The sequence below is a fragment of the Telopea speciosissima genome, chromosome 1 (assembly GCF_018873765.1).
Source record: "Telopea speciosissima isolate NSW1024214 ecotype Mountain lineage chromosome 1, Tspe_v1, whole genome shotgun sequence".
In the NCBI taxonomy this organism is placed as follows: Eukaryota; Viridiplantae; Streptophyta; class Magnoliopsida; order Proteales; family Proteaceae; genus Telopea; species Telopea speciosissima.
Window position 1 is genome coordinate 32,940,339 of NC_057916.1, and position 11,606 is coordinate 32,951,944.

Genomic DNA, 11,606 nt, shown 5'->3' on the forward strand with positions numbered 1-11,606 from the left:
GGAAGTAAGATTGGCTAAGTCAGATTTTTCACCCTCAAGATGTCGAGGGTATCTTGGATATTAAACTTGGACTCTTCCCTTCCTCTGATAAGCAAGTGTGGGGAGGCGCAAAATTTGGAGTTTATTCTATCAAGTCGGGATACCATTTCCTCTGCAATCAGAGAGATCGTCGTGAGCTTGTGGCATCCCCTCCCTCTACTACCTCCAGTTCACCTCTCCTTGTTCCTAAGTCGTTCTGGAGGAAGATTTGGTCCTGTAACACTATGCCTAAAATCCGGAATTTTTTGTGGAGGGCGTGCAGTAATGGGCTGGCTACTGGGGCAGCTCTTTTGCAAAGACGCACAACCATTGATCCTTTTTGTCCTCGTTGCGGTGCCCTGTCTGAGATGATCGACCATATCTTATTGGATTGCCCATTCGCTCGAGCTATCTGGTTTGGATCTTCGTTGTCTTATAGTCCTTCTAGCCTATCACCTTCCCTGGTTACTTTCATCAACCATTGGGGGGACTTTGATAAGCAGGGGAAACAAGCTTACAAGGATGTGATTTGCAAGATCTCCTTCTTGTGCTGGAGCATTTGGTGCCCTCGCAACCGGCTTATCTTTGATGGATCGCGGTCTACCCCTCAAGAAGTCCTTCATCAGGTGGAGAACCTTTCCCTGGAATTTCTTATGACTACCACTCCTCAGCAGCGCCCCTCTGATCTCTTAGACTCAGCGGATCCCACCCCCCTGGGTAGGGAGTTTGGTCTCCACCTCATCCTTCGTTCTTTAAACTCAATACTGATGCAGCCTCCAAGGATGGGAAGCAGGGAATCGGATTTGTGATTCGTTCCTCTCGACAAAGGATTATTTCAGCTGTGTCCAAGCCTATGCCTTTCTCTTCAGTGCTCCAAGGGGAAGCCATCGCGGTGCGTGAAGGACTGCTTTATTGTATCTCGGAGTGTATCCATCGACGATGTCCTTGAGGAATCAGATTGTAGGGAGCTCATATTATACCTCATCGATCCTAGTCTACCCCCCCCCCCCCCCAATTGAGCTGATCAACATCATGCAGGACATTCGCTGTTTGAGTCCTTGCTTTAATGCATATAGTTTCCACCATGTTCCAAGAGAGATTAACAGCGTGGCTAACTCTCTTGCTAGGAAAGCCTTGTCTATAGCGTATGAGACAGTCTGGCCACCTTCCACTCCTTGGATTTCGGACTTATGTCATTCGGATTCCTCGTGCTGGACACGGTTCAATGAATAAGTTTACTTCCTACCAAAAAAAAAAAAAGAAAGGGAGGTAATTCAATCACTCTAACTTTTGCCATGTGGAATGCACAATAGACAAATCTCGGCTATTGAACATGTTATGTGTCTTGAATTCTTGAACCAATTCCGAAGTTTGGCCCACTCTTCCTATCACTCATCTCGTTTGGGGGTGCGGTGGTGAAGCCCAGACGGTACAGTATAACCCAACCTAATGGATTGACCCAACTTGGAGGAGTATTTCTTTGTTTTATCATCTTGTTATTTAAGCAAGAGAGAAGAGTGAAATTTGAGGATTTTCGAGTTAGGATTTTCCTGTAGAGAGATCTTACTATGACCTTTGGGTGCTTTTGAGAGATCTCCATTGTATTTTCTTCCATTACATTGTGAATCATCTTCATCTTCGCTCTTGGATGTAGTACACTAGTACATCATATTGGTATATAAACAACGTTAAATCTGTGTCATCTGTGCTTTGTTTTTGTTTTTCCGTGTTTCTTGGTGTTTGCGTTAACAGAAAAACTACATATTTCCTCTCACAATCCTAAGTTCAAGGGTGAGTGGTTTTACTACTTTTCTTTGCTTTTATTCCATGTAAGCCCAAATTTCTCACTCGATTGATGGTATTTATTTTTACCATCATGTCACATTACACATACAAAGCCTGTATTGCCATGGTTTGCGGTTACTGCCTTGCAAACATGGTTTCAAATATCAGTATTGGATTGGGTGTATCAGTTGATTCGTATCGATATCAGCCTTTTAGGGGACATGCGCATAAAATTCAGTGTCTACAGTTGTGCCCAATATTGATACATGTCCAATCTACTATCACTGAAATGATTCTTATTAAGGATAAAATTGTATAAAACTGAAATTTTTATTGACATTGAGGGCAAAACCATCCAATACGACCTGATACGATTGATACATATCGATATCAATATCGACTGAAATTAATAGATCTAAACCATGCTTATAATGCATGCAGGGTTTATTTTCTTTCACTTTCCCTGCCAATATATATGCTTTAACTTTATAAAAGAAAATATTGTTCCTTCAACTAGTTGTGTTCGAGGATCAATGGAAATTGAAATGAAATGGAAGTTTTAAACTCTTTCTCTTCTCATCAACATGAATTTTCATTTATTTTAGACAAAATGCATCCAAAAAAAAGGAAAAAAGAAAAATAATATTACATTTGATGCCTTCATTATAATATGATCTGTGCTACATAACTCCTCTAGGCAGTGCATCTTGAAACTAAGTTAAGGGAAAATGGCCATGCTTTTAGTGCTATTGTGTTTTTAGGTATATGACTCAGAGTAGTCCAAACACAAAGCTTCACTCTTTGATAGATTATAAACAGTATCATCCATGGTTGGTCTCTTAGAAGGGTCTCTCTGTACACAGGCAATGGCAACATTCATAACATTCATGATACTCTCTATTGGGCATGGAATCTCTTCCAGAAGAAACTTATCCACCCATTCCTTCAACTTCTCATCCTTCTCATCTTCCTCTTCCTCTTCCTCTGAAACTTTTTCTATATTCATCCAAAGTAACTTCCCTTCCTCATTAATGGCTTCCTTTCCAGAAACTAGCTCAAGCAAAACCACCCCAAAAGCAAAAACACCCATTTTCGTCGTTAAAACTCCATCTGCTAGATACTCTGGTGCAATATAACCATGAGTGCCAACAATTCTCATGGTTACAGCATTACAACCAGATTTTGCTAGTCCAAAATTCACAATCTTGGCTCTCATGCTTCCATCTAATAGAATGTTACTAGTCTTGATATCTTTATGTACCACCCTTGGCCTCGTGTGTTCATGTATGTATTGAAGACCATTAGCAACATCAATGGTGATACGTAACCTTGTCTTCCAATCCAACTTCATTGTTCTGTTTTCCTCATGAAGCCATGAATAAAGAGATCCATTCTCAACATAATCATACACTAGATAGCAGCTTCCAACCTCAGGGTGTATGCAGAAACCTTCAAGCCTCACTAGGTTACCATGGTTTACCTATAAACAGGAACTCAAATGAAACTTTAGGAAGATATACAAGTTGCTCAACAAGTAAATGTTAATCAATTAATTTAAGAGATGAAGACTGAAAATATGGATCTTAAAACACTGTAAGTCTAGGGCATGGTGCATGCCATTTTGGGGTCAAGGCCTTAGGCCTGCTTAATACCATGGCAAGTCAACTGGGTTCAAGTTCTGCCGATCACAGAAAAACATTCCATGAACAACTAATCCCATGTCTCTTCTAAATTATTCTCACCCATTCTTTTTAATTTGATCCTTGAAACCATTATAAACTAGACCAGATTGAACAGTTAACTCAACAAACATTCTTCGATTTTAAGGGAAATAAGACATTTCCAACAGTGGAACCTTTCTAACTGTCATTTTAACTGGAATTTAAAACAACAGTGGAAGGGGAGGAGTGATCACTTACCTTTTTTAAGATCTTCAGCTCTTCACAGGCGTTCCATTTCATCCTCTTAATGGCATAGAACACTCCACCGATGCGCCCTTTATAAACAGAGCCTTGAATTAAACAGCTTTGGTTGAATCCAGCAGTTGCTCGTCTCAAATCTTGAATCTCATACACTCCATACTTATCCAAGGATTGTGAAACATCAGTTATGAAATTCTTCCTCAGTGCCCGCAGCTGTTTCTCCTGGTCATCTCTTGTTCCTTTGAAAAGCTTCAAGAGAATCTCCCGTTTATAAAAGAAACCCATAAGCAAAATCAATATTGCTAATAGAAAGCACGAAAGTCCCAACCCGATTTCCAACCCCAAAACATAATGATCTTCATCCTCCGTAGTCGATTTAGATTTTCGAGGAATATAAGGTTGATCTAGAGGAGGAATTTGAGAGACTGGAAGAAAGATGACACTCGATGGAACGATGTTCTGCCCATTTACATCAATTATAGATTGTGTATTGAGTCCAAATTTCGCAGCAATGGAAGCTATGGTATCAGATGGATGGTAAACATAGCTAATGAAATATTTTATTCCAGACTGCATTTGGGTTTGGTTGGGACGGTTGCAGAACACTGGAAAAACAACGTCGATTCCAACTTGGAGTTTGGTGGGATCAAGAGAAGGGTTAACAAATTCCACACTTTGATAATTTGTCAATTCTTGGAACTGATTGTTGGAAAGGTCAAAGTAGGTGTTACCTTGTTGGATTGTAAATGGGATTGCCATCAGTGACGTTGTGTAGTAGAGAAAGCAAGGCCCTGGAGGGTGTTCTTATGGTCTGCAAGGTAGGGGGACTGAGTTCACATGGAACAAAGTGGAGCCGAACATGGAACCTCTCCCTGGCCTCAGGCCAGCACTCTACCACACTGGCAGCCACCACCACGCCAGGAGGTCATTCAATTGACAGAGAAAATTAATCTTTCACAAGAGTTAGGGAAGGGCATTTTAGGTGTAGAGCCTAGCAAGCATAGGCTATTTGCGCCTATCTTAAGAGGATGGCGGGACTTCAAGCAAATATTAGGGCGCTTCACAGTAGCTGTATTGAAGAAAGGATCTGAGATTGGCAGTTATTAAGGTTATGGTGATAGTTAGACCAATTCTAACCAGTGTGCTCTGTCCTCCTCACTCAATGAACTCATACTCAGTCCTCATGGTCCATGCCAGGAAGGTACCCCTGAGCCTTCAACTCCAAGGCCAAAACTTGCATAATAATTTCCATGTGATGATCCTGAACATCACTAGTCAGGAATTTGTGGGTCTTGCCATTGAATTCAATCCAGCTAGCACCTGGAGGCTTCTTCATTCCACGTTCCCTCATGAGGGCTCTCACCTTGGCCACTTCATCCCACATATGTGCCTTCGCATAGATATTTGAAAGCAGGACATAGTTACCGGCATTGTTTGGTTCTATCTCTAGCAAATGTTTCCCAGCTACCTCGCCAATCTCAACGTTGTTATAGACTCTACATGCACTGAGTAAGGAACCCCATACACCAGCATGAGGTTTAACCGGTGGCATGACATCGACAATGATTCCGTAAGCCTCCAAGATGTGGCCGGCACGGCCTAGCAGGTCAACCAAGCACATGTAGTGATCCGCAGTTGGGGTAATTGAGTAATCATTTTGCATGGACTTGAAGTATTGTTTTCCCTCGTCTATCAAACCTGCATGGCTACAAGCAGACAAGACCACAATGAAGCAAACACTGTCAGGATTCAACCCGTCTTCCTTCAGCTGAGAAAAGATCTTTAGAGCCTCCATGCCACGCCCGTGCATACCGAAACCTGATATCATGGAGCTGTAACAAACTACATCTTTGTCCTTCCAGCTCTTGAATACTTCGTAGGCCATGTCTGGATCGCCACACTTGGCATGCATGTCTATGAGTGCCGTCACTGTGTGGGTATTCAATAGCTCGCTCCCTCGGCTGTTGATGTAGTCTTTGATCCATTGTGCCAATTTGATTGAGCCCGATTGAGCACATGCAGCCACTACGCTAGCAATTGTCGTATGGTTAGGTTTCACATCTCTTCCCATCTTTAACATGAGACGGAAGAGATCCACAGCTTCATCAAAGAACCCCACCTTAGAGTAAGCAGAGATCATTGCATTCCATGTAGCTGCATCCCTCTCTACCATCCCATCAAACAAAGATCTTGCAGCCAAAACGTCACCACATTTTGCATAGCCTGTGATCATGGCCGTGTAGATAACAACATTGACGCTCATCTGCAATCGACACGAGCACATGTCATCGAAGAGTTCCCTAGCATAATCCATCTCATCCACTTTGGCATAACCGGTGAGCATCACCTCCCATGTGAAAAGGTTTCTCTCCGGCATTACTTGGAATAAAGACCCCGCAGCATCCATGTTTCCAACAAATGCATACCCAGCAATCATGGTATTCCAAGCCTGAATGTCCCTAATAGTCATTCTATCGAATACCTGTCGTGCTTCTTTCGCAAGTCCACATTTAGCATAGAAATCAATGAGCGATGTCTGGATGCGAATTTCCTCATCACAACCGTATTTGACAACATTGTTGTGGATCTGCATTCCCTGCTTCAAGGTCACTAATAAAGTGCATGCCTTCAACACAGACGACAAAGCAAAGGTGAGGGCCTGGTCTCTAGCCATAGCAGAACCAATGCGGCGGTGCATCTGAGCGTATATCACCACTGCTTCTCTGCAACATGATTGGGAGTTGGACTGTTTCGAGTAGCCCCTGATCATGGCTGTCCACAAGTACACATTTGGGCACTGAATACTGTCAATGACAGCACGGGCGTGTCTTAAATCGCCAAAAGCTGTGAATTCACGGATAAACTTGGTGTTCAAGAAACTGTTCTGAGATTGTCCATTCACAACTACATGAGCGTGAATTTGCTTCAGTTGCCTTGCATCCTTGCATTTGCTTACTAATCGAATAATTCGATCCTCCTCTATCCTACCCCAACTGCGACCACCCATATGGTTGGGCTTCCAAGACTGAGATTCCTCTCGCTCTTGCAGCGAGGGGTGATGGGCATACACCAATTAAAGCTGATTCATTCCCGAATGATCATCACCGATCTTAGTCGTTGTAGAGCAGCTTATATTGTGTGATCTCAGCTCCAGAGGGCATGGACTACGCCCGTTTCACTGCAGAATACACTTCAGTGAAAAGAAGCAGCAGCAGTAAAAAAGAGAATCATTGAAATACATAAGAATGTAGATATCTAAAGGGTGGTAATACCACTGCCAGGTGAAGTAGGCTCTGGATTTTCCATTAGCCTACGAGTCAATGGACCCGGATTCATGGTAGATATGCTTCGGATTTCATAACGAATTGCTTCTAGTTGTTCCATTGTTTCTTTGAGTTCTTTGTGTACCTACAAGGTAGAAAAGAACATGTATAACTATATTTTCAGAGATATGATGGTCCTCTAAAACATAGTCAAAAATTTTATCATGTAAAAGAGACATTAGAACATTATAAAACGAAAGACAGAAGAACCCAGCATTGTAGAAGATGCTACTAGTGCATGCTTGTTCATTGACAGGAAAGACCTCCAGGGTCGTGCTATGGCTAAACTGCCAATGGATGATATTTGAATAAGGGGTTTGCATCTGTGCCCAGAGCATCAGATATCATGTCATGGTGCTTTCACTCAACTTTCTCAAACAGAGGCCAGCCTCGATACAACATAAAATGTGGAGTAAACAATTGGTTCCTCTCGAGTAGGCAGTGGGAATACCCAACATTATAATCCCAGGTTTGCAGAAATTCTTTTATTAATATCGATTCCGCTAATTTAAGGACCCAATGGCATTGATCAGTGACAGTTTCAGCCTGCTTAGGCCAAAATTATCTTACTTGCTAATTCAAAAATAAAGACACTACCTGGCTAGCTTGAGACTCCTGCAGAACATTTTCAAGCTGACCACGAGCAAGTTGAACGTACCCGATTGCTGTGCCAGCTAACCTTCCTGCTGTTCTAGCGATGATTGGGAGATCCTTGGGACCTAAAATCAACGAGAACATAAAATCCAATTCACTACTCGGGAAATGAATACGAAGGAACAGAAATCCAGAAACAGAACTGGATAAAAGAGGTTCAGGAAAAACATTAGAAATAAAATGCTCTAAATTGGATCAGAGAGTGACCGCTGATTAAACTGAAGAAAGATTGAACAAATTGAGAGAGACCCACCGATTAGACCAGCGGCCGCTCCAACAATGAGGAAGAGCTCACCGTACGAAATCCCAAACATTTATGCTGCCAAGCAAACCAAAATATCAATGGCACCACTCTTATACTTTTACGGTGTTTGCACACTCATGGTAGTTCCAGAATGGCACCATCCGTCCGCAAGATTGGAATCGCAGAAATCTCTGCTTTTACCTCCCTTTGTTTCTCAAGGAACTTCACTTCCTCTCATGGCTATCTGACATCAAAATACAGAGTAGACAAAAAGACAAGACAAACTTTCCGAATATTCGTTGAGTTACAAGGACGTAAACGAGTTCCCAAAGAAACTAAGAACCCTAAAATGTGCTACTCAGCATAACATTATTTCAACCACAAAGGAACATCAGCAGCGAAAATAACACACGACATACCTAGTACTCCTCTCTCTTCTTCTTCGGTTATTCGTTTATTACTTCGACCTGTCTTTCTGGAAACTGGAATTCGTCATTTGCAGTTGATGGGTATCTGAATTCTGAGCGTTTCTTTGATATTTAATCGGATTAGATGATTTAGATCAATTATCAAATAGTGTATACAATTGCACAGTCCTCCCTCGCGTTCCCAAGTCGAAAACCGGGTCTGGCCAGATCAGATTTTCAGCCGACGGTCCAATGGTTCGGACCGTTAAAACATTGGATCATTGGATTGGATTGGAGGTCGAAAGACTCCGAACCAATGCAGGCAGGAACCAAACGTATGAAAAAAGAATTTTTTGTTTCAAAAGTTGGTCCGCATTAGTAGGCCAGACCTGAACCGACGGGTTGAAGCCCAAGACTAGCCCGATTGATTACTAAACGTGTCGATCTCAAATATTGATCGATTAATAAGTGCAAAGTAGTGGGCCAACAGTTATTCGACCGAGACCAACCAATAACTGACCATTTATATTTTGATTAACCCATTTAAGCTCATTTGCCTTATTTACCGATCATTTGTGGCTCATTTAAAAACCTCATATAGCCCAATTAGTCAATTAGCCCGATTAGTCTAATTAGCTTGAGCCTGATTATGAACTGATTACTAACCAACTGAATAGAAACATGTCAATGCTCTACAAGGCCTGATTACCTAAACAGAAGGAAAGGGTACAAGGGCCTTAAATTGGTGGGGACTGATTAGGTCTGACTGAAATCAGTCTGGCCTCGACGGATTGACACCTTGACTGAGATGTGTTGTGTTTGTACAATGATAGTGAATGGTGAAAATCATTTTTGTGAGCTAAGCAAATTCCTATATTTTTTGCATGTGTAGCTTTTGACATAAGAAAGATGAAAAATCTCGTCCTTTCGTTGATCATGCTTAGCTCATTTCTTTTAGCTTGAAGGAGTATCCCATTTCGGTTTAACTGAGGAAGGATATTTTCGACAAATGAGATTTATTGACTGATAATTGATCAGCTGAATAGAAACGTGTCCATGCCTTGGCCTACAAGGTGTGATTACCTAAACTGAAAGTAAGGATACAAGGGCCTTAAATTGGTGGGGGGTGATTAGGCTTGACCGAAACTGATCCTGCCCAACCGATTGACACAGAGACTGAGATGTGTTGTGTTTGTACATGGCAGTGAATGGTGAGCTAATCATTTATGTGAGGTAATCAAATTCCTATATTTTTTGCATGAATTATGTGTGCTTTTGACATAAGAATGATGAAAAATCTCATCAAACCCCCCCCCAAAAAAAGAGATAAAAAATCTCTTCCTTTCATCGCTTATGCATAGTTTAATTCTTTTGGCTTGTAGAGAACCTCAATTTTCGGTGGATTGAGGAAGGATATTTTCGATAGATGAGATTTACTGTTTGAAACGTTCAATCATAATATTAAATCATCATGAATAAAGAGATTCTATCTTCACTTTTTAGTGACGACAAACTTTTCCCAAAGAAAAACCTTGCCTTGCCTTGAAATTAAAGAGAGGTATAGTTAGGAGTCAACTATAATAACATAAATAAAATGTGAGGTTTTCCCTCATCACAAGTGTGGGAAGAATCTCCAATTGCAGCTAACCATGGCAAGAAAAACGACTTCGTTTAATAGCGGGTCCACATAGTCAGGAAAGAGAAAGAGTGTTAGTATGGATCCACATGGTCAAAATGTGAGAGCATAAAAAAGGTCCCCCACAGTATCAATGTGGAGATCTTTTTCCCATAATATAATAAGGAATTAACTAAATCTAATCATAATAATAATAATTTCATTTCCAACCAATTACCTCATAGTTTTCATTTAATTAGTGACATAATCATGTGGTGTAATGATGACAAAAATTACATTTTATGTTGAAAATTTTCACTTTCCTTTAATTTCCCTTGCAAATAAACGGAGCAAGGAAAAAGAACACAACACCATCGAATTAGAAAGTGAGGTAATTCAATCACTCTAACTTTTGCCATGTGGAATGCACAGTAGACAAATCTGGGCTTTTGAACATGTTATGTGTTTTAAATTCTTGTACCAGTTTCGAATTTTGGCCCGCTCTGCCTATCCCTGATCTCGTTTGGGGGTGCGGCGGTGAAGCTCAGACTGTCCAATGTAACCCGACCTAATGGATTGACCCAACTTGGAGGAGTATTTCTTTGTTTTTCATCTTGTTATGTAAGCAAGAGAGAAGAGTGAGATTTGAGGATTTTCGAATTAGGGTTTTCCTGTAGAGAGTTCTTACTACGACCTTTGGGTGTTTATGAGAGATCTCCAGTTTATTTTCTTCCATCACATAGTGAGTCATCTTCAGCTTCGCTCTTGGATGTAGTACACTAGTACATCATATTGGTATATGAACCATGTTAAATCTGTATCATTTGTGCTTTGTTTTTGTTTTTTCGTGATTCTTGGTGTTTGCGTTAACAAAAAAATTACATATTTCCTCTCACAATCCTAAGTTCAAGGGTGAGTGGTTTTACTACTTCAAATTTCTCACTCGATTGATGGTATTTATTTTTACCATCATGTCACATTACACATACTAAGCCTGTATTGCCATGGTTTGTGGTTACTGCCTTGCAAACATGGTTTCAAATATCAGTATTGGATTGGGTGCATCGGTTGATTCGTATCGATATCAGCCTTTTAGGGGACATGTGCATAAAATTCAGTGTCTACAGTTGTGCCCAATATTGATACATGTCCAATCTACTATCACTGAAATGATTCTTATTAAGGATAAAATTGTCTAAAACTGAAATTTTTATTGACATTGAGGGCAAAACCATCCAATACGACCTGATACGATTGATACATATCGATATCAATATCGACTGAAATTAATAGATCTAAACCATGCTTATAATGCATGCAGGGTTTATTTTCTTTCACTTTCCCTGCCAATATATATGCTTTAACTTTATAAAAGAAAATATTGTTCCTTCAACTAGTTGTGTTGGAGGATCAATGGAAATTGAAATGAAATGGAAGTTTTAAACTCTTTCTCTTCTCATCAACATGAATTTTCATTTATTTTAGACAAAATGCATCCAAAAAAAAAAAAAAACAAGAAAAAAAAATTACATTTAATGCGTTCATTATAATATGATCTGTGCTACATAACTCCTCTAGGCAGTGCATCTTGAAACTAAGTTAAGGGAAAATGGTCATGCTTTTAGTGCTATTGTGTTT

General features: G+C 40.5%; 3 protein-coding genes across 3 annotated transcripts; all 3 read right to left on the reverse strand.

The window, feature by feature from the left end:
• Positions 1-2,560: 2,560 nt before the first annotated feature.
• Positions 2,561-4,484, reverse strand: LOC122648561 (serine/threonine receptor-like kinase NFP). The gene is made up of 2 exons (XM_043841776.1): positions 3,723-4,484; positions 2,561-3,283 (listed from the first exon to the last, which is right to left on the reverse strand). Exons 1-2 carry the CDS (start codon positions 4,482-4,484, stop codon positions 2,561-2,563), a joined length of 1,485 nt encoding a protein of 494 aa, XP_043697711.1.
• A 415-nt stretch (positions 4,485-4,899) lies between these two features.
• LOC122648571 (putative pentatricopeptide repeat-containing protein At5g37570) lies at positions 4,900-6,732 on the reverse strand. The gene has a single exon (XM_043841789.1). It carries the CDS (start codon positions 6,730-6,732, stop codon positions 4,900-4,902), a length of 1,833 nt encoding a protein of 610 aa, XP_043697724.1.
• A 233-nt stretch (positions 6,733-6,965) lies between these two features.
• On the reverse strand, positions 6,966-8,092 carry LOC122648719 (sec-independent protein translocase protein TatB-like). Its single transcript, XM_043841945.1, has 4 exons — positions 8,059-8,092; positions 7,956-8,017; positions 7,646-7,767; positions 6,966-7,133 (listed from the first exon to the last, which is right to left on the reverse strand). Exons 2-4 carry the CDS (start codon positions 8,014-8,016, stop codon positions 6,981-6,983), a joined length of 336 nt encoding a protein of 111 aa, XP_043697880.1. The 5' UTR covers position 8,017; positions 8,059-8,092; the 3' UTR covers positions 6,966-6,980.
• Positions 8,093-11,606: the final 3,514 nt, after the last annotated feature.

Coding starts and splice junctions, on each gene's coding strand:
- LOC122648561 (XM_043841776.1), bottom strand. CDS start 4,484: ATGGCAATCCCATTTACAATCCAACAAGGTAACACCTACTTTGACCTT. Junction 3,284..3,722: donor AGCTGAAGATCTTAAAAAAG/GTAAGTGATCAC, acceptor TCCTGTTTATAG/GTAAACCATGGTAACCTAGT.
- LOC122648571 (XM_043841789.1), bottom strand. CDS start 6,732: ATGGGTGGTCGCAGTTGGGGTAGGATAGAGGAGGATCGAATTATTCGA.
- LOC122648719 (XM_043841945.1), bottom strand. CDS start 8,016: ATGTTTGGGATTTCGTACGGTGAGCTCTTCCTCATTGTTGGAGCGGCC. Junction 7,768..7,955: donor AGCGGCCGCTGGTCTAATCG/GTGGGTCTCTCT, acceptor CGTTGATTTTAG/GTCCCAAGGATCTCCCAATC. Junction 7,134..7,645: donor AGGAGTCTCAAGCTAGCCAG/GTAGTGTCTTTA, acceptor TCTACCTTGTAG/GTACACAAAGAACTCAAAGA.